This window comes from Strongylocentrotus purpuratus, unplaced genomic scaffold (assembly GCF_000002235.5).
Source record: "Strongylocentrotus purpuratus isolate Spur 01 unplaced genomic scaffold, Spur_5.0 spur5_scaffold_1, whole genome shotgun sequence".
Taxonomy (NCBI): domain Eukaryota; kingdom Metazoa; phylum Echinodermata; class Echinoidea; order Camarodonta; family Strongylocentrotidae; genus Strongylocentrotus; species Strongylocentrotus purpuratus.
The window spans coordinates 200,725-222,621 of NW_022145594.1; the positions used below are offsets into that span (position 1 = coordinate 200,725).

At 37.2% G+C, this 21,897-nt stretch overlaps 1 protein-coding gene across 2 annotated transcripts; it reads right to left on the reverse strand.

The window, feature by feature from the left end:
* On the reverse strand, window positions 1-13,086 carry LOC755068 (phosphatidylglycerophosphatase and protein-tyrosine phosphatase 1). Of its 2 annotated transcripts, XM_030977195.1 has the most exons (5): window positions 12,714-13,086; window positions 7,084-7,236; window positions 4,572-4,649; window positions 3,731-3,922; window positions 1-2,838 (listed from the first exon to the last, which is right to left on the reverse strand). In XM_030977195.1, exons 2-5 carry the CDS (start codon window positions 7,222-7,224, stop codon window positions 2,671-2,673), a joined length of 579 nt encoding a protein of 192 aa, XP_030833055.1. In that variant the 5' UTR covers window positions 7,225-7,236; window positions 12,714-13,086; the 3' UTR covers window positions 1-2,670. The 2 variants fall into 2 exon arrangements, with proteins under 2 accessions (XP_030833055.1, XP_030833060.1); XM_030977200.1 differs by lacking the exons at window positions 7,084-7,236; window positions 12,714-13,086 and adding an exon at window positions 5,758-5,853.
* Window positions 13,087-21,897: the final 8,811 nt, after the last annotated feature.

The following is a 21,897-nucleotide window of genomic DNA, read 5'->3' on the forward strand; positions in this document are numbered from 1 at the left end:
TATCTGGAAATGATATTCAGTAAAGCTTGGAACTGACTGAAAACAAACACTTGAAAAAAAGAGTTCTTCATTCCACTAAAGGTAACTCATCATGAACCAACCTTTGGAAGACCTCACATGATATACTAAATTAAATTAAGAGATGGTCTATTACCTATATAGTCACAAGTATATGCTAACGTCTTCATTGGGTGTGTGCACTGAAAGCTGACTTAACTTTACTCTGAACTTTCGTCTTAAGCCCCTCAGTTAATTGAGCAATAACCTCTATATCAGTATTTATGAAAGTTTAATTGGCATTTCGAACTCCTGCATCATCAAAATATTCCCCTCCTATTTTTAATCTGTTTCCACCAATCAGATTCACTGAAAGAAAAATGAATATGCATTTCAAGTTGAAAGTAGCAAATTGTGTAAGGCACAGTCCACGCAAGCTGCTGTAAAGTGAATTCAGGTTTTAAAAGAATTTGCCTTTCTAGATCTATGTACAACATCTATCAAATGTTTAAAACTTACATTTAGACTGCTACAATGTGATGAAATTGATAAGTTAATCCTTATTTAATCAAGTATCCCATCCTTGCAATTGAATGTTCATCATATAACATGAAAATACAATAAAACAGTGCTGTGTCCTCAGAGGTGTTACAAGACCTACTCTGTACAAAACAACCACAAACAGGGTGTAATTAGTCTAAACGGTTGACTCTGAGAGTCTGATTGTTGATTTTGTATAACAGTAAGGATTTGTTCACATAAGTCAGTAAAAACTGTAAAGGCCAGTATTCTGAAGTCCAGACTAAGTCGTTGTTTAAAGTCATGTCTACTACTGGTCTTACTTTAGTCATGACCGCGACCTTGTGTTTAACTCCTGTCTAACTCAACAGTTGTTTAACTTTAGTCATGACTAAGTTAGACACAACTTCAGAATACCGGCCTATGGGTTTTTGAAGCATTTTAAATCTTACAATGAACATGTGGATAGGTAGGACCAGTGTTGCCCAAAGGTACTTTTATCATCCCCACTTGCCGTTTACTAAGTACAACCACCAGGACATATAGCCATGCGCGAAGGAGCCTGGTGGTCGACTCACTTCATGGAGATGACAAGATCAGGACGTTTAAACATCATTAGGTCATCTTTTACAATGTAACCAATTGTCTTGAAGGGAAACTCCATACTGCTGTACCATTGATATTCTGGGCTCAGTGGGAAGTCCGTCTGTGACCTAGATCTGTCACTTTTCTGTTAAAGACTTGTTTGAGGTGAGGCTGTGCAAACAAAGAAGTGGTCCTGCTATCATCATAGGATAGTTAAAATTCATGTGAAGTTTGAAGTGCAAGTCCAAGTCTCTCCCTTTAACTTTTTATTTGGATCCCAGACAATTTGGGCTTAGTTGCTACAGTAGCTTTATTACATTGTGATGGTAAATTACAGTGACAATGACATACATAGAGTTTACATGCCTCCGAGGAATGCAAGGAAGATACCTTTAGGTTGCTTGAAAATAATGTAATGCAGGATTTACTCATGGTCACATATGGTCAACCAGTCATTTTGAGCACTAAATCCCATAGTATACTATTTAAGTATGACAAATAAATTCTTGTGTGTCTGGTCGAGTGACAAATCTCATCATACCGTTACCTATAAATATGTTAAAGTCTCTCCTGTACCTGGGTTCCACAATAAATAGTATCACAAGGAAGGGGAGGGGGTCCACATTGAATCCTATATAGTCTCAAGAGATGGAATGTGGGGGGGGGGGGGAGCAGGCGATGTGTACAGGGTGCATGAGACATGGCTGTACTGTACATACAAATTTTACTCCAGACAATCTACACATATTAAAGGAAAGTTCACACTGATATTAAATTGGTTTCAATATCAATAGAAGAAAGAAGGAACAGATCAGTGTGATCAATCAAAACGTAAAATGGCAACTCTGTCAAATATATTTTGAGGTCCCCTCCCTTTGCTCTGTAATTGTTTTTAAATCAGAAATTACAATCTTCCCTAAAAAAAAATTTCTATTATACATGTACCTGCACCATAAATCATAATACTGCAAACATGTTATTATACAACCTTGCATGAAACTAATCTATTCTGCCCTCAATAACTAAGAAAATAAAAGTTTACACAAATGTATAATGTGACAAACATTTTTAATAATGACTATCATAAAAGCGAGATTTCTGACAGTGATTTTGACATAATAATGGTACTGATTCTTTATTCATGCATTTGTTCAAACCAGAGCTCTTATTGGTTTTTGAAGAGCTCTGGTAGAAAAAGATAATATATGACAACTTACTGTCAGAAATCTTGCTTTCATGAAAGTAAATGAAAATAAAACTCATGGGTTTGAAACAAACAAACAAGCATTTTAAAAAGAAATTACTGTTACTTGTATTTACTATCCCCATGTTTTCCTTTCATGTTTGTACTGAATAGCTTCCTTTTAAAATCTTGACTGAAAATATATATTCATAAACTTCACACAAACTTAGCACTCTCCAGTGTGAGTTGCATGCATACCACAGAATACTACATTTGTACCTTACCATGAATACCGAGTGCACTCATAAGCTTCATGATGTATCGTGACATAATTGATCGATCAATTCCTCTCTTTGTAGAAATAATAGTCCAATGTCCATGTACATTTAGGTATCTTGAGGCTCACTTGTTCTTTTGTCTTTGTTGGGACGAGCTTTCTTGACATGTTTATCATAATAGCGATATAAAGCTCTGAAATGTCTGTCTTTGAGCAGGATATGAGGGCGCTTTGCTTCCATGAAGGTCTGTGCTTCCTGAGGAGTACAATGGTTCATCTAAACAAAACAAAACAAAAGACAAGAGACCAGATGAATGCGACTGGTTCTATAAATGGCTTTGCCTACCGGTAAATGAACATTCATTGATCACTGACCTTTACCATTTGACCTAGCAAACACATACTCAAATCATCTTTTCATGCCACAGCACTAATGTCCTTTGGCAAGACATCAATCTACATTTGCCAGACTCCCCCCAGGTGAGGTAAATGGGTACCTGGCAGAATTAGTCCTTGAAATTCATTGTGTGCCGATTATAACGGATGCCGGAGCTAATGCTAAGGGTAATAATTTCCAAAGCTCTTTTGAAGCACTCATAGAGGTTAAATACAGTGCGTCCCAGAAAAAACAAAACCAAGATTTATCAATGTTTTATCATAACTTAATCACAACTATAATTAATAAATGACACATATTTTTAAAGCTTAGATCCTTCTCTTTCATTTGATGCAACTCATATGATGCATATTTCATGCATGAGTGATTAAAAATGATTTGAAGAGAGAAAACCCAAAAAGTCATTTGGCGGGCGGTATCTGAATTTCAAAGAGAAAATCACATTTCTAGAAAGTTTGTGTTCTGCCCTTTCATATGACACCTCAATCAGGAAAAATGAGCCAGAAATAAAACAGTTCTGTTAGTTTAAAGTAATGCTTGCATTTCCATGATTAGATTTAACAAAATCGTTTTCATTGGCTGCCTGTCGTAGCAACAGAGTTGACAAATGATTTAACTCTGTTTTGTTGACGATCAGCCATGCACAAAGAAGACGAAATACTTGAAGCATGGCTGATCGTCAACAAAACAGAGTTAAATCATTTGTCAACTCTGTTCATTGCTACGGCAGGCAGCCAGTGAATGGTGCAACATACAAAATGTGGCCTCTTACCATCATAAGATAACAGCCCACTAGTGTAGCACTCCTAGTTCTCCCTGCTTTACAATGTACGTACACACTGCTACCATCATTAGCATGCTGTTGAATGAACTCTACACCTCTTTCTAAGTACTCCAGGCTAGGGGCCTCGGTGAAGTCTACTGTAGGGAGCTGAAGATGCTCTATTCCATGATTTTTCCATTCCTATAGATCAAACGAAGAAACAAAAAAGATAAATAGGTACATAAAGCACACATTATAGAGGGGTTCTACATAATTCATAGAAGGATAATAGATGGACACATCAAGCGCATTTTTCTTAAGGATACAAAGCACTATATTCAACATTTGTTATTTTCCGCAGCTTTAGTCTAGCTACATGTAAAAGGACCATGATATTAAATCACCAATTTGAAAGCATTCCTAACATTTCTGCAATCTGTTCTCACTTGGATTGACAGGAATTTGAATACCCGTACCACAAGAAAGAGAAATGGATCAGTAAACATTTGAGAAAAATCAATAAAAACAAGAAAGTTTTGTAGCTTGAATCAATCAAACACAAATTGGCAAGTCTGTGATTGTGAGGTTCTCTCCCATTTGGTTTGTACACCGTACTAAACATTTACAAATTTTTTTTTCTTCATCAAATATGCATCCTAAATAAAATCAGAGCAAATATGTTTGAATATAACTATGTAGGAAACATAGCTATTCTTTCTTCAGCAACTAAGAAATAGAAATTGATTAGATATTGTGATAACAAGAAAGCGGGACGGACAACCCAAAAGCATTATGACTCTGGCACCACCTTTGGTGGGCAGAGGCATACAAATAAAGAATACCTTCCTACCTCTACAGTAGGAGCATGTCTTCTCAGCTCATGATCTTCATTCAGAGATATAACGCCTTTTACATTCTCTTCTTTTAGCTGGAAGATACAAAGGATGCATAGAATGGAAATAGATTAGCAAAGGATTAAATCAATCAAAGAGTCTTTATTTCATATGTTCCTATGTTCATTAACCAAATGATTTCAACCCATAATCAGTTTGTGTTAGCTGTTAACTTTTAAAAAGAAGATTGCATTCATGAGCTTTCTCAGCAGTCATGAGACCATCCCCCTTTCGTTAGGAAGTTTAAAGGGCCAACATTGAAATATTGTACCTATTTGAATTTTGACAGAAATAAGGTAGTTTTAACTGAAATTTAAAATACATGTATGGCTTTGTAATTTTTTAGTTTTATGCCATGAAGTCCTTTAACAAAGCCTTACCATAAAATGGTCAATACATGTACATGTATGTTGATTGTGTACAATTTTTTTGTTTAAATAAGTGTATTTTCTTATTTCATGCCACCTTCCCTCCCAAAATGCCCAGTGTTATTTTGCTTTCACTATCTTGTTTGGTCTTGTATGTTTATCTCACCAAGGATACACACAACCAGTCAGAGAGTCTTGACAATGCTTCATTATGATCATCCTCTTATACTCAGTAATACTCACAAACAGTATGCTCCATAGTCCATACACTTCTCATGCCTTTGATAAATTGAAAAAGTAATGGAAATGATTTCATTCCTTTAAAGCCTGTCTGCACTAGTTTGGCCAGGAGGGATAAGACCACCCAGAATGGTCACGGACAGGTCGTTATCTCATCAACTCAGCTCTCAAATAACATAAGAAAAAGAGGATCATGGGGGACCAACGAGCACCACTTAGGCATTGCTTTCTATTTAGAGGGGAAAAGTACATACTTGTAGCTATATATGTATAGCTACAAGTAGTGCAGTAGGGCTTTAATAAGGATCTAAAGGCATGTACATCTAAGACGTGGGAGGGTTCAGGTCATACTGTGTACTAATGAGATTATGGTGTATCTCATGAGAAAAGTACATTGTCATGAAATTCAACAAAATCTTTGCTTAATAACAAAAGACGCCATCACCCCTGGGGAAATCATCCACATAATAGATTGTACAGGTACATGTAATTCACTCAATAGTGCAGAACATTTGAAAATAACTTTGAATGTGACCTTGTTAAGTACAGCAGACTGATATGGAGCAAGCAGGAGATGTGCATGTAGCCTGCATTGAGGTAAAAACCTTTCATCCATTGTTAACAGTGCCCTCAATGGTTATGGTTCATTGGCTACATAATAAAAGATGACCTCATCAGAAAGGAATTTCTTTCATCCAGTCTTTGTCCTCAAAAGTATGCGTTCAAATGGTACACTTAAAACTGGTAATCAAAATTATCAAATACATATATTATCAAAATACAGAGTGTACAGTGTACATGTAGATGTATGTACTTTGATTATCTTGAATATATACATAACTCTATGATGACTCTGGTTCAATTTTTTAAAAACACTATAATTCTGTCTTTAAACAAAATGAAAATGAAAACAAATTTCAAGCAGAAAACAACTACTGTGAGCCTGATTGAATTTGATACATCTGTATGATTCATATTTTTATATGTGATTTCAAAATACACCATGACATGGTATTGTTTGAATTGAAGTGTAGGCCTACTAACCTGGTCGATATACTCCTGAAAGGTAAAGCACCCAATATGACAGTTGAATCTATTCTGTCATATCAGTTTCTTGTTTTATTGTACTAGTCTTAGTGTACTAACCTGGTCGATATAACTCCTGAATGGTAAAGCACCCAATATGACAGTTGAATCTATTCTGTCATATCAGTTTCTTGTTTTATTGTACTAGTCTACATACTAACCTGGTTGATATAACTCCTGAATGGTAAAGCACCCAATATGACGGTTGAATCTATTCTGTCATATCAGTTTCTTGTTTTACTGTACTAGTCTTAGTGTACTAACCTGGTCGATATAACTCCTGAATGGTAAAGCACCCAATATGACGGTTGAATCTATTCTGTCATATCAGTTTCTTGTTTTACTGTACTAGTCTTAGTGTACTAACCTGGTCGATATAACTCCTGAATGGTAAAGCACCCAATATGACAGTTGAATCTATTCTGTCATATCAGTTTCTTGTTTTACTGTACTAGTCTTAGTGTACTAACCTGGTCGATATAACTCCTGAATGGTAAAGCACCCAATATGACAGTTGAATCTATTCTGTCATATCAGTTTCTTGTTTAACTGTACTAGTCTTAGTGTACTAACCTGGTCGATATAACTCCTGAATGGTAAAGCACCCAATATGACAGTTGAATCTATTCTGTCATACCAGTTTCTTGTCTTACTGTACTAGTCTTAGTGTACTAACCTGGTCAATATAACTCCTGAATGGTAAAGCACCCAATATGACGGTTGAATCTATTTTGTCATACCAGTTTCTTGTCTTAACTAGTCTAAGTGTACTAACCTGGTCGATATAACTCCTGAATGGTAAAGCACCCAATATGACGGTTGAATCTATTCTGTCATACCAGTTTCTTGATGTCACATTCTTCATGAATACATTCCAGTACAGAGTAGGATAGAATAGTGCTCTTGATCCACCCATCTTTCTTCGATCCTAAATGAATTACAATAGAAAAGTGGCTCTACCATTACTCAAAGATGATGGAACTTATTGAACTAGTTCACCCAGATTAGCAAGCATAGATTACGGGTGACTTCCTAGAAACTCCAATTCACTATTAAAATACCGTTAGCTGTTTGAAATGTTTTACAAGATGTACACTGTAGTTCTGTCAGGAGCATGTTCAGATATAGTCACTCCATTCTATCCATAAGATTTGATTCCTCAAAGTACAATTTCCATGTAATGTAATTCATGACAAAAAAAAGTTGTCAGTCTGACTGTGGCTGTCAGTCACTCAGGTTTGGCCCTCTCCCCCCCCCCCCCCCTCCCCCCCCCCCAAAAAAAAACAAAACAAACAGACCCCAATGTTGGGGCGATTTTATCCTCTACATCTAGCCCATGAACCAAACTTTTTCAGTAGGTAACATGTAGTTTTGTCAAACTGGCTTTAGTGACCACCTGACTACAAGTCCAAAGACCACATTTTTGGGTTCCTTTGAAAATGTTTTTTCATGGAAAAATGTCGTAAAGGAACCTGTCTACAAAGACCACTTAGATGGGTTTTACTGTAGTATGACTCAACTATTACAAAACACACAAAAAGTTACAAAAGTTTTAACGCTGGGATTAAATGTCAGAAGGAAGAGCTATGGCTGTACATTACATTCTGACCTTTATAATAAAAAAGAATTTAGTTCAATTCAGTTCAAATTTACATTGTGTGATCAAAGCATTATAAAGTGGGGGAAATGTGCAATTTCAATTGAAATAATCATTTCATTAATAATTTATTACATTGTAAACATTATGTATCGCCTTATCAAAATGTATACAGGATAATGTACATGGAAACACAGTCATTAAACCTCTGCACTTGTATGTATGATAGAGGAACTTGTTAGGTACATGTATCTCAGCTAGTGCTAATCTGGGCTATGTGACTGCCATGCTGAAATTTACCATTCATGTGTTGATTACACAAATAATTTGAATATTCCTCTATTGTTACTTGTTCAAGTGAAGATGGCTAATACCTTTATTTTGGGCTACTTTTAAGAAAGATAATATCTAATGAGAAATTTAACCTTAAAGGGATCAGGTTACTTTGTCTCAGATCCTTAAACAAAAACTTGATTTACATGTAGCTCATGCTGCAATCATAATTATAAACCTTTAGGTCAGTCAGGAATCCCATGACTTTTACAAGCTGATCGCCTGTCTGATTATCAAGATATTTATGATTGAAAATCGAAATTTAATTTTTGCATTTTCATAACACTACAGTCTATTGGGGAAAATGATTACCGGTATGGTAAAAGCAGTCATTCAAAGATTTTTTTCTTTTTTGAGGCACTTCATGATCATTTTGAAGCGCAATTTTTTTTTTTTAATTCAAAATTACACCATATCACAGATACTGATAACACGTAGGGCCACGCATCTCAGATTTAACAATTGTTAAGTGATGTCTTTAAGGTTCAAAATGTTCACGGGCCCTTAAGCGGACCTCTGACCCCAAGCATTTTCGTACATTTCACGCCCCCCCCCCCCCCCCTTTGGAAAATCCTGAATACGCGCCCCTGCTCAATAGCAACATTTAGAAGACCTGCACTACTGTTACATGTATGACAAGTACGTATACAGCACAAGACTTGTATACTGCGCACATCACATCTTTATTTTGAGTTAGAGTTAGAAAAGGGAAAGAAGATAGCTTACTTAGCAGTGTTAGCACTATGAGTATCCACTGCACTATGTATGATCTCTTAAGTTCCCATAACCTTGGTAGAATGGGGAGTGTTCAGGGGCATGACATCGCACACAATAAAGAATCATTGAGCCTCCACCCTCATACTATTCAATAAAATCGATGAATAGAAATCAACTACAATGCCCGCACCCTCAGATCATTCGATACAAACCAAATCTTTGCATTTTGGAAGTTGAATGAGTCAACATGTAATTCACAAATACAAGTGTGCAGAGTCCATGACTATCTACACTGTATCTCAGTAAAGTGCTTGATTAATTTGAATGACAATAAAGATTACGGTAAAGTGAATTATTACAATACTGATAAAAAGTAAATTATTCTAAATATGATGAATTAAATTATTACAATCATGATAAAGTAAATTATGATAGTTATGAATTATAACTGTAATCATTCTCAAAGGATACAGGACACCAATAAAACTAGATCAATAATAAATTTATTTTGTACTCACCTACCTTCATGTACAGTACATTTTGCATATATCATTATAAATGAGACCCTTGTTATGTGCCGGATTTGTTGTCAAACCTTGATAATGCTGGGATCATATATGCCAACATTACCTGTTCAGGAAATAGGACAGGTGACTTGCATACCCGTTAATGCCCAATGAACGTATTCTTTTCATTTGATTCTTTTAATAATAATGGCAATGCCCTCATTACAAAATAGATACTGTAGTTGAATTATCGGCAATGGTAAGGGGAAAGGAAATTCTATAAATCATTCAAATCTGATTTAGTGGCCACCTGTAGAAAGACCCCCTGTCTACAAAGACCCCTTTTTTGTCTCCCTTGGGTTTGTACCTGTAGTTATCTATAGAGAGTATTTTATGTTATTTGTTTTCTTCTTCTATTTTTTTTCCTTTTACTGGGGGGGGGGGGGCATTTTACAGAACTGCTTTAAAGGCACACTGTCCTACTTGTAGCTACTTGCTCCCTCTATATAGAAAACTTCCCCAATCAGTGCCTGTTGGTCCCCTGTGATCCTCTTTTTCTTATGTTAAATGAGAGCTGAGTTAATGAGATAGCCACCTGTCACAGTGACCTCGCTGGCTCGCTGGGTGGTCTAATCCCTTCTAGCTGAAATAGTAAAGCCTGCCTTTAAAGAACATACCTGACAGTAAAGTCAGATTAAAGTAGAGCGTGTGCCTTTCTTTTAATGCAAAGATTGTAAGATATAGAAGACAATGTTTATGTCAATCTTGAGTTGCTTTGAGCCCCATGGCTACAGCCATCTCAAAATGAGAGGGAAAACTGTGAAAGGTGAGCTCATTTTTCATGCCTAGAATATGTTGAATGTGAATGAGCTGCTAAGAGATCACGCGACTGAACATGTGTAGCGTAGTCTCACACCTAGTCTCTTATTCTCACAGCACTAGACACGGTGTCATGTATGGGAATTGTTTAAAAAGATATTTCAGTAAAGATGACTGGATAACAGTCTATACTCCAATTGATAAATTATGAAGATCATGTGTTACGTGTAGAAAGAGAGAGAGAGAAACATATACTGGTACATACGTAGATATAGATGGAGTTTCGAGCACTGCAAGAGGAATACAGGAGGTCATTCTTGTTGATTGTAGACTGAAATCATTACTCATTGGGAAATAAAGTTATTGGAATATCGGAATACAACTCTAATCTACGGTTATTCTTAATCAATTAATCTTGATTTTTAATGAATTTTTAAAGACTGCATGTTTTTATTTGAACTACAGCTCGTACGCACATTGATGGGTAAATTTCAGGATTGCGGCTTGTCTGTGTCAGTGTCTGCGACTGATTCAAGACTAGCGATTGTACTCTCGCACAGAGTTTTAATGTCATTTTGGACTCTGTCCCGGCAATGACAGGGCCATTCCCTCCGGCCGGTCTATTTCTGAACGTAAATTAGTGACCATGAAATTTAAGTTTGTTAAGCCTCTTACGGACAGATTAGCACACAGAGAACTTTAACAATTAACGCAAGTGCAGATCGTTCATCCGATCTCAGCCTCATTTTTATAAGTTGGCGCCTAGCCTAGCCGACATGGACCCTTCAGATTGGCTATCGCTGTTCTCGATGGACTCAATGCTAGAAGATATTTGTGCGAGGAGCAAGCTTGCGATTTTTCTGTGTTTTTTTTCAATACCAAAATTATGATATTTCAGTCAAACCCTCTATTTCACTTAAAGATACTATGTCCCTTTTGCAGCCAACCTCAAATTCTGTAGAACTTTGCAGGAATTATCAATTTGTCATGTATGTCCTATCTGTCAAATTTAAACGTTAGCAGTGTCCTAGTATTCAAATTATGCAAGGAAACCCGTCTATGTGCTATACTTCATTGTCAGACCCTATTGAGTGACTGGCTGGCTTTTCTTCTTCTTCGGTAATAACATACATAAAATGAGCTGTAATTGTAAAGGGTACATGAGCATTTGTCTATATCAATAACCCACTTCTTGTGATGGCCAAAATTAAAACTGATTGAATCTTTGCGCAGCATGAAACGTACGACCATTTGGTACAATGGTCTGAAAATCAAGACTATATTACTTACTGGCTCTACATTATAGCTCCTTGAAGTCGATTCGACAACTTTTTTTGGCCTGCAAATGGGATATAGTACCTTTAAGTTTTACTTAACTATTTATTAAGTTTGAACAATTCTCATTTTCGTCATATTCAAGGTACTACAAACTGGAAATTTATTCTGAGATGTTCGTTGATTTTTCTATTTTATGTGTTAGCAAAGCTGTGTGTACCTCAGTTATGTTTGAAGTGTGTCACCTGACCTAAATTGCGCTTTAATAAGTTAAGTAGGCCCTCTCTCACTTAAATTCGAAGCCACTCGAGCGGATCGGCCAATAAGAGTGCTTATACTAGTGACACTCCTGGCGCTCCCAACAGTGTACAGTGTTGGGAGCGCCAGGAGTGTCACGTATGACAGACATGAGTGCTACAGTATACAAAAACCCACTAATTATTATTATTTTTATTACAGCGCTATGTAGTATGTGCGCAAAGTTCTCCGTGCCGAGTAGCGTAGAAAGAATCCCCAACTTTGGAGCTATTTTATGACATTACTGGAGTTGGTGGATGGGTGAGTTGTCTTATGCTATGGTCACATTACCCAAAAGTAGCCTGCTGGGTGGCCGAGCGGCGAGTTTTTAACCAATTCTGCCCGGCGGCTGCCCGGCCACCGAGCGGCGGCCGCCCAGGCACCGCTCGTTTTTAGGGCATCGCTCAGTCGCCGCTGAAGTTTTAGCGCGGAGTTAAAATTTGGGCGGCGCCTGCTCACTTTTCACTAGCCGTCCAAAATACGCTCAGTGCCTGGGCGGTCGCCGCCCGGGCACCGACCTAATCGCTGGGCGATGCCTAATTCCAGCAGGGACCGAGCAGGCTACTGATCGGTCGGTCGCTGCTCCGATTTGTGACCATAGCTTTAGATAAGATAGTTGCTTTCTTTTAAAACTAGTTCTATCATTGATAAATGTGAAATTAAGAATTTAGCTTTTGGTATTGGCCTCCCTATTTATTTTCATACAAAAATGACGCTGTTTTTTCATCAACCTTCAACAACAATGTTACAGAGTCACGGTTTCATATAATTGTGACCCCCTGACTGACTAAATCCAAAGAATACTGGCTAAAGCTATTTATTTTTAAATATATATGTAGAAATAAAATTAAAAGTACCTACCGGTTCACACTTAGTTTGAGACTGTCTGTAAAGTCACTGAGTTGAGCGGAGAGTACCTGTGACTGCAGGCTGCTAGCTGCTGAGAGCTGAGCTACGGTTCACTGCCACACTTGTACGCCGAGAGATAGGGCCAGTGAATGACCAATGATGCCGCTCATGCATAAACACAAACGCGAGTGATTTTCATGTTTCCATTCGTAACTATTTCACATTATGTTGATGGACGTGAAGTAGGTTGAATTGGCATAATTCACAGCGGCATTAGCTAAAGAAAGAGATGAATAAGGTTTGCTTTAATAGAGAAGTATTCTGAAGCACTGGCTTTCTATTCTAGTCTCGATCAGGTGCCTGCGATCAATGAGTCGAGTCGAGTCGGAATATGATCTGCACTGAGCGCGTATGAGCTGCTGATGGCGCTATTCAATTTCAGTGCTATTGATTCTTTGAACATTGCGACTGCATTACATTATTGAGAACGACATTGCTTCACGAAAATAGGAGTAGAACGAAAACGCCTCAACCAGAATTGACAATTTGTATGTCATATCATTCGGAAAAAAATATTCTATCCAATAAAACAAAATTTAGTTGCACTTTGTCAATAAAATCGAGAGTAGAAATTGTATGCCATTATACCAACCCAAATTATAAAATGTATAAAATCGTATATAAATTTGCAACAATGCAGAATATTTTGATATCGTATTTTCTGTGGAAAATATGTTTATATAGTTATGATTATTACAAATGAAAACATAAACACAGTATTTTACATGTAAATTCATTGCATAATAACTACATGCATGTATATGCATTTTATGAGTTAAAATTTCCATGACTATCGTAACCACCAAAATGCGATAAATTTGTATGAATTGGCATTTTTCACTAAAGAGCTGCGATCGAACCTTCTAATTAGTGACATATCCCTCCTAAAATGTTTTCTTAATTTGATACACATGACTCAAACGGGTAAAATTGCACTTTTGTTCGCTCTGACTACATTGTATTATTCGCTTTGTTGGCCATGATAATGATAATAGACACACTTTTTTGGCAAATGAAAGCTTAAATCACTTTTCCAAGCAAGATGTGTTTTTGTTGTTTCTGTTTTGTTTTGTTTTTGTTTATGTTTTTGATTTACTTTAAGAATAGGCATTAAACATTTAGCTCCGTTATTATGGTTAAACTTGAAAAAGAAGTGCAGTAATAACAAAAAAAGGAATTAAAAACGAGTCACTGCTTGAGGCCTGTCTAACTATATTTAAAGGAAGGGCATCTATTCTGTTATAAATAGGTAACTAAGGGCATATCAGATGAAAAGAAGGCGATCAAGAGGGGCATATGGTTAATCAAGTGATGGGCGTGTGTTCTGTTCTCTGGGGAAAAAAACGTGCGATTTTTCAAATTTTCGAGGGCCAAAAGAAAAAATGTGCTCACTAAACTACCCCCCACCCCCCCCCCCCCCCCCCCCACCCCCACTCCCTCCACTTAGCGAATTTTCGGCCGGCGCGATTTTCAAATTTTCGGAGCAAAAAAAAAAAAAAAAATAGTGCTCACCCCCCCCCCCCCCCCCCCCCCCCAGAAACCAGAGTGTTATTATAAAAAATACAAATTAAACTAATTATGCCTTGGCTTTCGAGAAATTCATATTATCAAAGCTTTGAGAACAGAAATATATGCTAATACTGAAAACTGTCCCCATAATGATCTTGATATCAGTTATTTACAAAGGTTTATAATGCGCCCTGTAAAAGCATTTTATTGGCAGAGTGGAGGTATAGAAGAAGGAGGAGTAGTAGTAGTAATAGTTGAAGTATAGTAATAGGGACTTTTAGATTCTGCACGAAGAAAACGTGGACTGCCCTTTTAAGGCAATGTGACGTCCTTTTAAGGCACTGGCAGTGACTTCACTTTGCCTTTAAAGGGCAGTCCGCGTTCGATTTCTCGTCGTGCAGAATCTAATATTAGAAGTAGCAGGCGCGTACGCAGGGAGGGGGCGGGGGGGGTATTGTGGGTTTAATCCCCCTCAATTTTCTTTTTATGTGTATATTTTGGAGGAACCCCCCCCCCAAAGGGTGACAAAAAAGTGACCTTACCCCCCTCCCCCCCCCCCCCCCCCTACCGAAATATCGGTCTTCAGGGCTTTTCCAAAACTGTCAGTGCTTCCAACATCTCGAAGCTGGTCAGGAAGTTAGTTCCACAGGACAGGCACGAGAACCAAACGTTTAGGTTGATGTGATAGGGACAGTCATGAAATTCTTTGTTGAGGAGCGGAGATTTCTGCCGGGCATGTAAGAACGAATAATATCAAGAAGATAAGTCGGGAATTTAAGAATCATTACCTTGTGACGCAAGTACGCAACATAAGAACTTTATAAACAATTCTTTCTTTTCCAGGTAACCAGTAAAGGCGAGTCAACATGGGTGTTACTGGATCTTTCCCCAGGGAGTGGAGAATTTGCATATATTTTGTGCGAGCAAGGCTTGATCCGATGACCTGGGTCATAATATATCTGTAGAACGTTTAGAGACATCGTTGATGTATTTAGCGCTAAAAGTGCATTTTATTATTAACATTATTAGTAAGAAAGTATAAACTTTCAGGAATGATGTTGAAAGAAAACACTCATCACTTTCTTATTCCTTCATCGCAAGTGACTTTTTTCGCATTTACTGGGCTGCAAGCGCAAAGCTTCATACCGACTCTGTTATTAAGCACTCCCATATCCAATCAAAACACACGGTCATTTTAAAAAGCCTAAAATGACCGACTCAGTGATCTGAGAAAGGTTGTTAAAGAGTTATACTTAATTAGCCATATATCCGGATATTTCATTGTTATTATCATCAAAGTTGTTATTTTTATTATTACCATCGTTATTTTATCAGTTATTCTCTTAAGTGTAAGCAAAATACACTATGCAGATCTCTGAAACATTAATAAGATATCAATCATCGTACGTTGTTAATAGCGTCAAGCAAATTTATACCATTTTAGACATTGGTATAACCCCACATTGGGCGTACATTATCAGGGATTTTTCTCTCTTTAAATGGTCCAAGTAATGCTTAAGCATTTTATTTTGCAGTTGGGTGTAATGGTCTTAATATTTATATATTCATCTTTATGGGGTTTTAAGCACAATCTAATCATGACAGACTAAAAAGATCTTTCTTTGCCTTAGAAATGCCGTATACTTTTACATAGCAATAACATTTCCTTCAATACAGCACATAATAATTTAATTGTTTAAAGATTCCTTACTGTTGATGCCAAGGGCACCTTTAAATTATTTTGAATATTCGTTTATCGATTAAGACCTACACTAAGAAACATGGAACATAATATTGAAACGAAATATGCGCACTGTAAAGATATAATCAATCTTGTTAACTATTTGTATAAATAAAGCTGACAATGCTTATCTTATACACACCATTGCTAGTGGTTAATTTATCAAACATGCTATATATTTCGTTGAGGAAATGAATAACTTGGATTGGTTCACAACGGGAACACATGTCTGTAAACTTCACGATTTCACTGAACATAACAGTTACTTCTGGATATTCACCTAAAAAAGACAGGAAGCAAAATGTTATCACCGAAATATTACAACTAGTTCTTAAATTTCATATCAGAAGACATAATATGGTCCATCGAATATCATAGTCATTTCTGGAAAAGTCTCCAGATACACCTATTATGAATTTGAAATAGTTATCTCAACTTACCAGCTTTAAAGGGATTTGATAACATTGTTCAGATGAGAGAATGCGGTGCTAAGGTAGTGACCTCAATGCCAGATGTACAATTAAAGATAATCTGAAAATTTGAGTGAAATCGGACCATTATTAATGATACAAATCGGGAAAAACTGATCTGATCGATTCCTTAATTCTTCCAACTATATTATTACAAACATATTGATAACATGTTAGGTATATGTAAATCGTTACAAAGCAATAAATTGGCTCTACATACCATTCAAGACATTTAGGTGTCGGAAGATTTTTAATAGCCTATTTTATGTCTTTTTTTTCAAGAAAATATGTTTGGGAAAATTCAAAAATTATGGGAGAATTTACTGCTAATCACTGTTAGAGCGTGTTGCACAGTGACGCTTTCATAGAAAACCATAAATATTTTCGTGGTTTGAGAATTTGTTAAGGATTGTTTGCATGTCAGAGGGTTAGTACAGTTGAGGGAACATGATAAGTCACATTTTTATACCAAAAATTAAGCAATTTTTTCATCAAACTTCAACAATGTTACCAGGTCACTTTAACATATTTGCCTTCTCGGAGATCATTGGCATATTCTTTCGGTAGCAAAACAAATAACAAGCTGTCTTTTTTCCTCCATTGCCAAGACTCTCATTAAAGTACGCAACTCTCTTTCTTCTGCTCCAATTCTTTCGTAAGTCGATAAAGTTATGGTAAAACAGGGTTGTTAGAAAAGGGGTGGAAAAAAAATTTGGTGAACATGAAATTGCATCATACCTCCCCTAGCAACTGAGATGATTTTTGTTCCTTTGTTTATTTGTTTTTAAACTGGTACGCAGGCGGTTCTTACCTGTCTAGATCCGCCCATGATAATTAATAGGATTAAACTATCATAATGATTTTCATCTTCATCATCATAACCACTTCCACCACCATCATCATCATGACCATCATCACCATCATCACCATTATCATCATCAGCATCGCCATCAGTACCCCATGATAATTATCACATTCATCATCATCATCGTCGCCAGTATCTTCACCATCCTTATTATAATTGTCATTATCCCTCTAGCATACTCATATTTTGTTTAAAAAGTTTATTGTTCTTCGTTCATTCACCCATTAGGTCTCAGTGTCTTTTTTTTATTGTGAGAGTAATTCCTTTCATTGCTACGCAGGCATGTTTTTAGACAGGCTTACCGAAAAGCTTTCTGCAAATACAGTTGCTTAAATTCACAGATCAGTCATTTGATACTAACAGTGATGCTTAGATGACAACCCCCCCCCCCCCCCACCCCCCCACACACACACATGTTTACCACTCATTTATTGTATATTCCGCAGTGGCGGATCCAGGATTTTCTTACGAGGGGGGGGAGGGGGGGGGCAAAAAATGGCATGGGGTGAAATCAGTAGCGTACGCAGGATGTTTTCAAGGGGGTGGGGTTATTTTTTTTTAATCGGGCCGAAAATGTCCCAACGACTCAGCCGGCTGCTGAATAAGCGGGGGAAGGGGGGGGGGGGTGATCACTATTTTTTGTTTTGGCCCGGGGGGGGGCACGTGCCCCCTTGCCCCCCCCCCTCCTGGGTCCGTCTCTGATTCCGGGAGGAAAAAGATGCTCGCATAAGCCCTTCTCCCTTACTAATTATGTCTATTGGTAATCAATTAATGTTGGCATTTTCCTGAAATTACATTATCTGAGAATTTTTTACCGATTAAGTAATGATAAGCGATAATAACGCACTTCTACAATACGCTTCTGATTGAAGAGTTCTGAGATCTCCTATGACGTCGTGGGGGGGGGCAATATCAGTGAAATGCATATTTTTGGAAGTTACTCAGTCATTGACGTCAATACAGGCGAGGAAAGAAAAATGAAAAGATCACTGGTTTTTATTTCCATCATCTGTCCTGAACATGGCAATAAGCGAGTAAAAATTATTGAACACCTAATGTATGCAATTCTGACTACTCTGATTATTGAAATACAATTATCCGTAGCAGGTGAATGTAATAATTAGTAACGAGGAACTTAACACAGATTAGTGCATTGAATTTGATTACATTAAAACAATTAAAACCATTTTTATTTAACTGACCATATTCAAACGATTTATTTTTATACTTCTGTTGTTGTTTTTGAGTTTTTACTGTATCTTCATTTTGTATCGCCTCATTATAAAAGGGCAATTGTTCCATCGTACATTTTTGACATTCCTAACCACACAACTGTTCTAACTTATTTTCATACCGTTCATTTGACACACCACAACATAATATGTGGACCCATTTGTTGCACTTTGTACATTTGAGGCCTTTCTGGTTTACCATAACCGACTTAGTACATAAAACACACGGACATTTCCTAACCATCCTTAGAAGAGAGAAAGAAAGAAGAAGAAGGAAAAAAAATGTCTACTATATTAATCAAATGCAATCACAACACAGAAAATACTAAATTACAATAGCAATAACAACACCACAAATATCAAGCAATTAAAATAACAATAATGTTCATGTAAGTCCTTCAAGATCACGTATCAATAATAAGACGGGCTTCCCTTGAAAGTCATTTTCATTATTTCCTGGCTTCTTCTATTGATGAAACTAGTTTTTTAATGTTCGTTCCAGAGTTGGATGCGAGCGCGACAAATATGCGCCCATCCTGCGACCATGCCGCCTAGACATTCGAAGACGATCTGGTTTGTTTGAGTATATCATAATTCGGTTTCGTAAAGTCTTCATTGATCGAAATACCTGTATTTTTTAGTCGGCGTCGAGATTTCAGTATAGATTGGCGTACGCGGTAGGACGCCAATTTGATGATTATAGGTCTACCGCGGTTGTCTTGTCTGCGGCCGGACTCGGACACCTTGGACGCCCATGATGTGGAAGCCGTAGACGTCGACGATGTCGATGATGATATGGTTGTCGAGGACGGCTGGTTCTGCGATGATGTTTGTGTAGAATGACGAATGTTGGCGTTGTTTTGATCTTTCCGGGGGGTCCCGATTCGATGGCTCCTCTCGATGTCTTCGATGCGGAGGTTGATGCCCAGCTTCTCCTTTGCTAATTGCAACATTATTTCGTCTGTGTTTTCTTCCCTGGATTCAGGCACACCACATACCCTCAAGCAGCTTCTCCTCGAGTACTGCTCTGCCTCATTTGATTTGTTTTGGAGAATGGTAAACGATTATCTCTGCTTTTCCAAACTTTTCTCAAATTTCTTAATTTTGGCAACTTCGATCTCTAGTGAAAGAATTTTCGCTTCTTTCCGCTTTACCTGCTCCGCCAGTCTCATGACCGACTCCTTTACTTCTTTCAACTCCTCTCTCATTGTAGATCTGACTGCACCGTTGATTAATTGAGTAAACTGATCACTCTCCAGTATTTCTTTAATAGCTAGTCAAGGACTTCTCAGTGACCGACTCAATGTCGATTGATGGATTCTGTTTTTGATTTCTCGTTGACATGGTTTGTTTGCTGCGGGTCGCCATTCATAACTATAAACCAGTGTTTAATGTTCACTTGTGTTTACAAAATAGAGTAGTCAAGCATATACACAAGTTCAATGACTCACCTAGTTTGTATCATTAACATTCTTCAGAGTCAACCAGTCGGAAATCAATTAGCTAGTATACGGGCGATGTTTTTCGTTTTTTCTTGTGATTGAGATAATGTACTCCCCTGAAAGCAAGATATAGAATGCAAAATAATATTCTACTTCACATGTTATGAAGTCGGATCAAGAACACAAATAAATACGAAGAAAACAAAAAAAAATTGTGAAATTTTTATGTACAAAAGGCATGAAGAGTTGTTCACAGATGATGTCATCAAATTGAATACCGCCCTCTAGTGACTAGTCATTTCAAAAAGCTCTAACTTTCTTATTCCTTGCCCAATTTTGTTCAAATTTTCACTGATTTTATTCAAATCTTTTAAACTTTACAATAAAAGTAACTTAGTATGAAGGTTTTGGTTTCCTTTAAATTCACGAGTAGTAATCAAGTCCTCATTGTCCAAATTGTCCAGGGAAGCCCTACTATCTTACCTATTTCTCTCTCCTTCACCCACGCACTCCCTCATTCTTTCTGTCTGTCTGGATATATTGACATCAGTTTCTTTTTGATAACTAAAAGACACAACTAAAAGAACCCAGGTTAAAAAATAAAACCCGTCAGAAATACAAATCAACATGATAATGTTCAGCCATGCGTGCGGTCATGCCAGGCAGATATTGTTCATTTCTTTTATTACACAAATTCAAGTGAGTTCCTGACGCTGTGTACATGACTGATGTATTATTACTTCCTCGTAGGTTCTACATGTCGTGCTGTTCGGAACGCAGAGTAGGCATTTGGGAACGTTCCTAATTTCTCTAGTCGAGCAAGTTTTATCGGATTTTGCGAATTAGGTGAAATCTGAGCCGGAAATGTCAAGAAGTCGGCTGGAATTGTTATTTATAAGATTCATGTTTAAAGTGTCGCCATTTTTGCAATGTACACCAGTTTGAGCTGCATGCATCGCCGTACTTAAGTTCGGATTTTACCACACGGACCGCTCGTAAGGACTATATCGTTAGACTCGTTAATCAGCAGTTTATAGTTCAGTATTCCTCAATAATTGTTACGTTGACATAACTCGCCATGCACCTGAACTAAAGGCGGCGAATGATGTCATTGATCTGGAAGGACAAGCCTATTGCTTGATAAACACATCGTGAGTAGTTCATACTAGCCGTAAGGGCTTGGTGATAATGTAAAATATTGATATTGATATCACCATACCTTAAACGGCTCCCATAGAAGTAGCATAACATTCATCGAGGCCATTGTTCAATATTGGTTGGATGTGGGAAGAGGTGATTTCGTACGCATTTGGGGGTTTGTTTGCATGGCTCTCCGCGCACGTCTATGGGAGCCGTTTAAGGCGTGGTGATATCAATATCAATATTTTACATTATCACCAAGCCCTTAAAGCTAGTTCATACCCTTTCATATTTTTGAATATTAATCCATTGTATTCAGAATCAACCATAAACAAGAACAACTAGATCTACCATCAAAGGCAATTGGTACTTCAAGAGATTCTACCTCCAAAAACAACAAAACCAAGAACTGAATCTTCCATCAACAATAACGACGCCAGAGCTGTATCTACCATCAAATATAACATAACTTTCAGATAAAGTTGAATTCTTATCATGCGATTGCATTTTCAAATAAATGGTGTGGAATCGATCAGAAAAATTTGATCATGTAGCATATAAGTATTAGTGTGTACTGCAAGGTTCTAAAATCATCAACATTTTCAAAAATGACACTGTCGTGGTAAAAGTAACAAGCAATGTACATAGAGAGATATATATGGGACTACACAAACATGTGGCATAAAAATGAGGCCCACATTTTTAAGCTGTTTCATGTCATATTTAGAATATGAAGG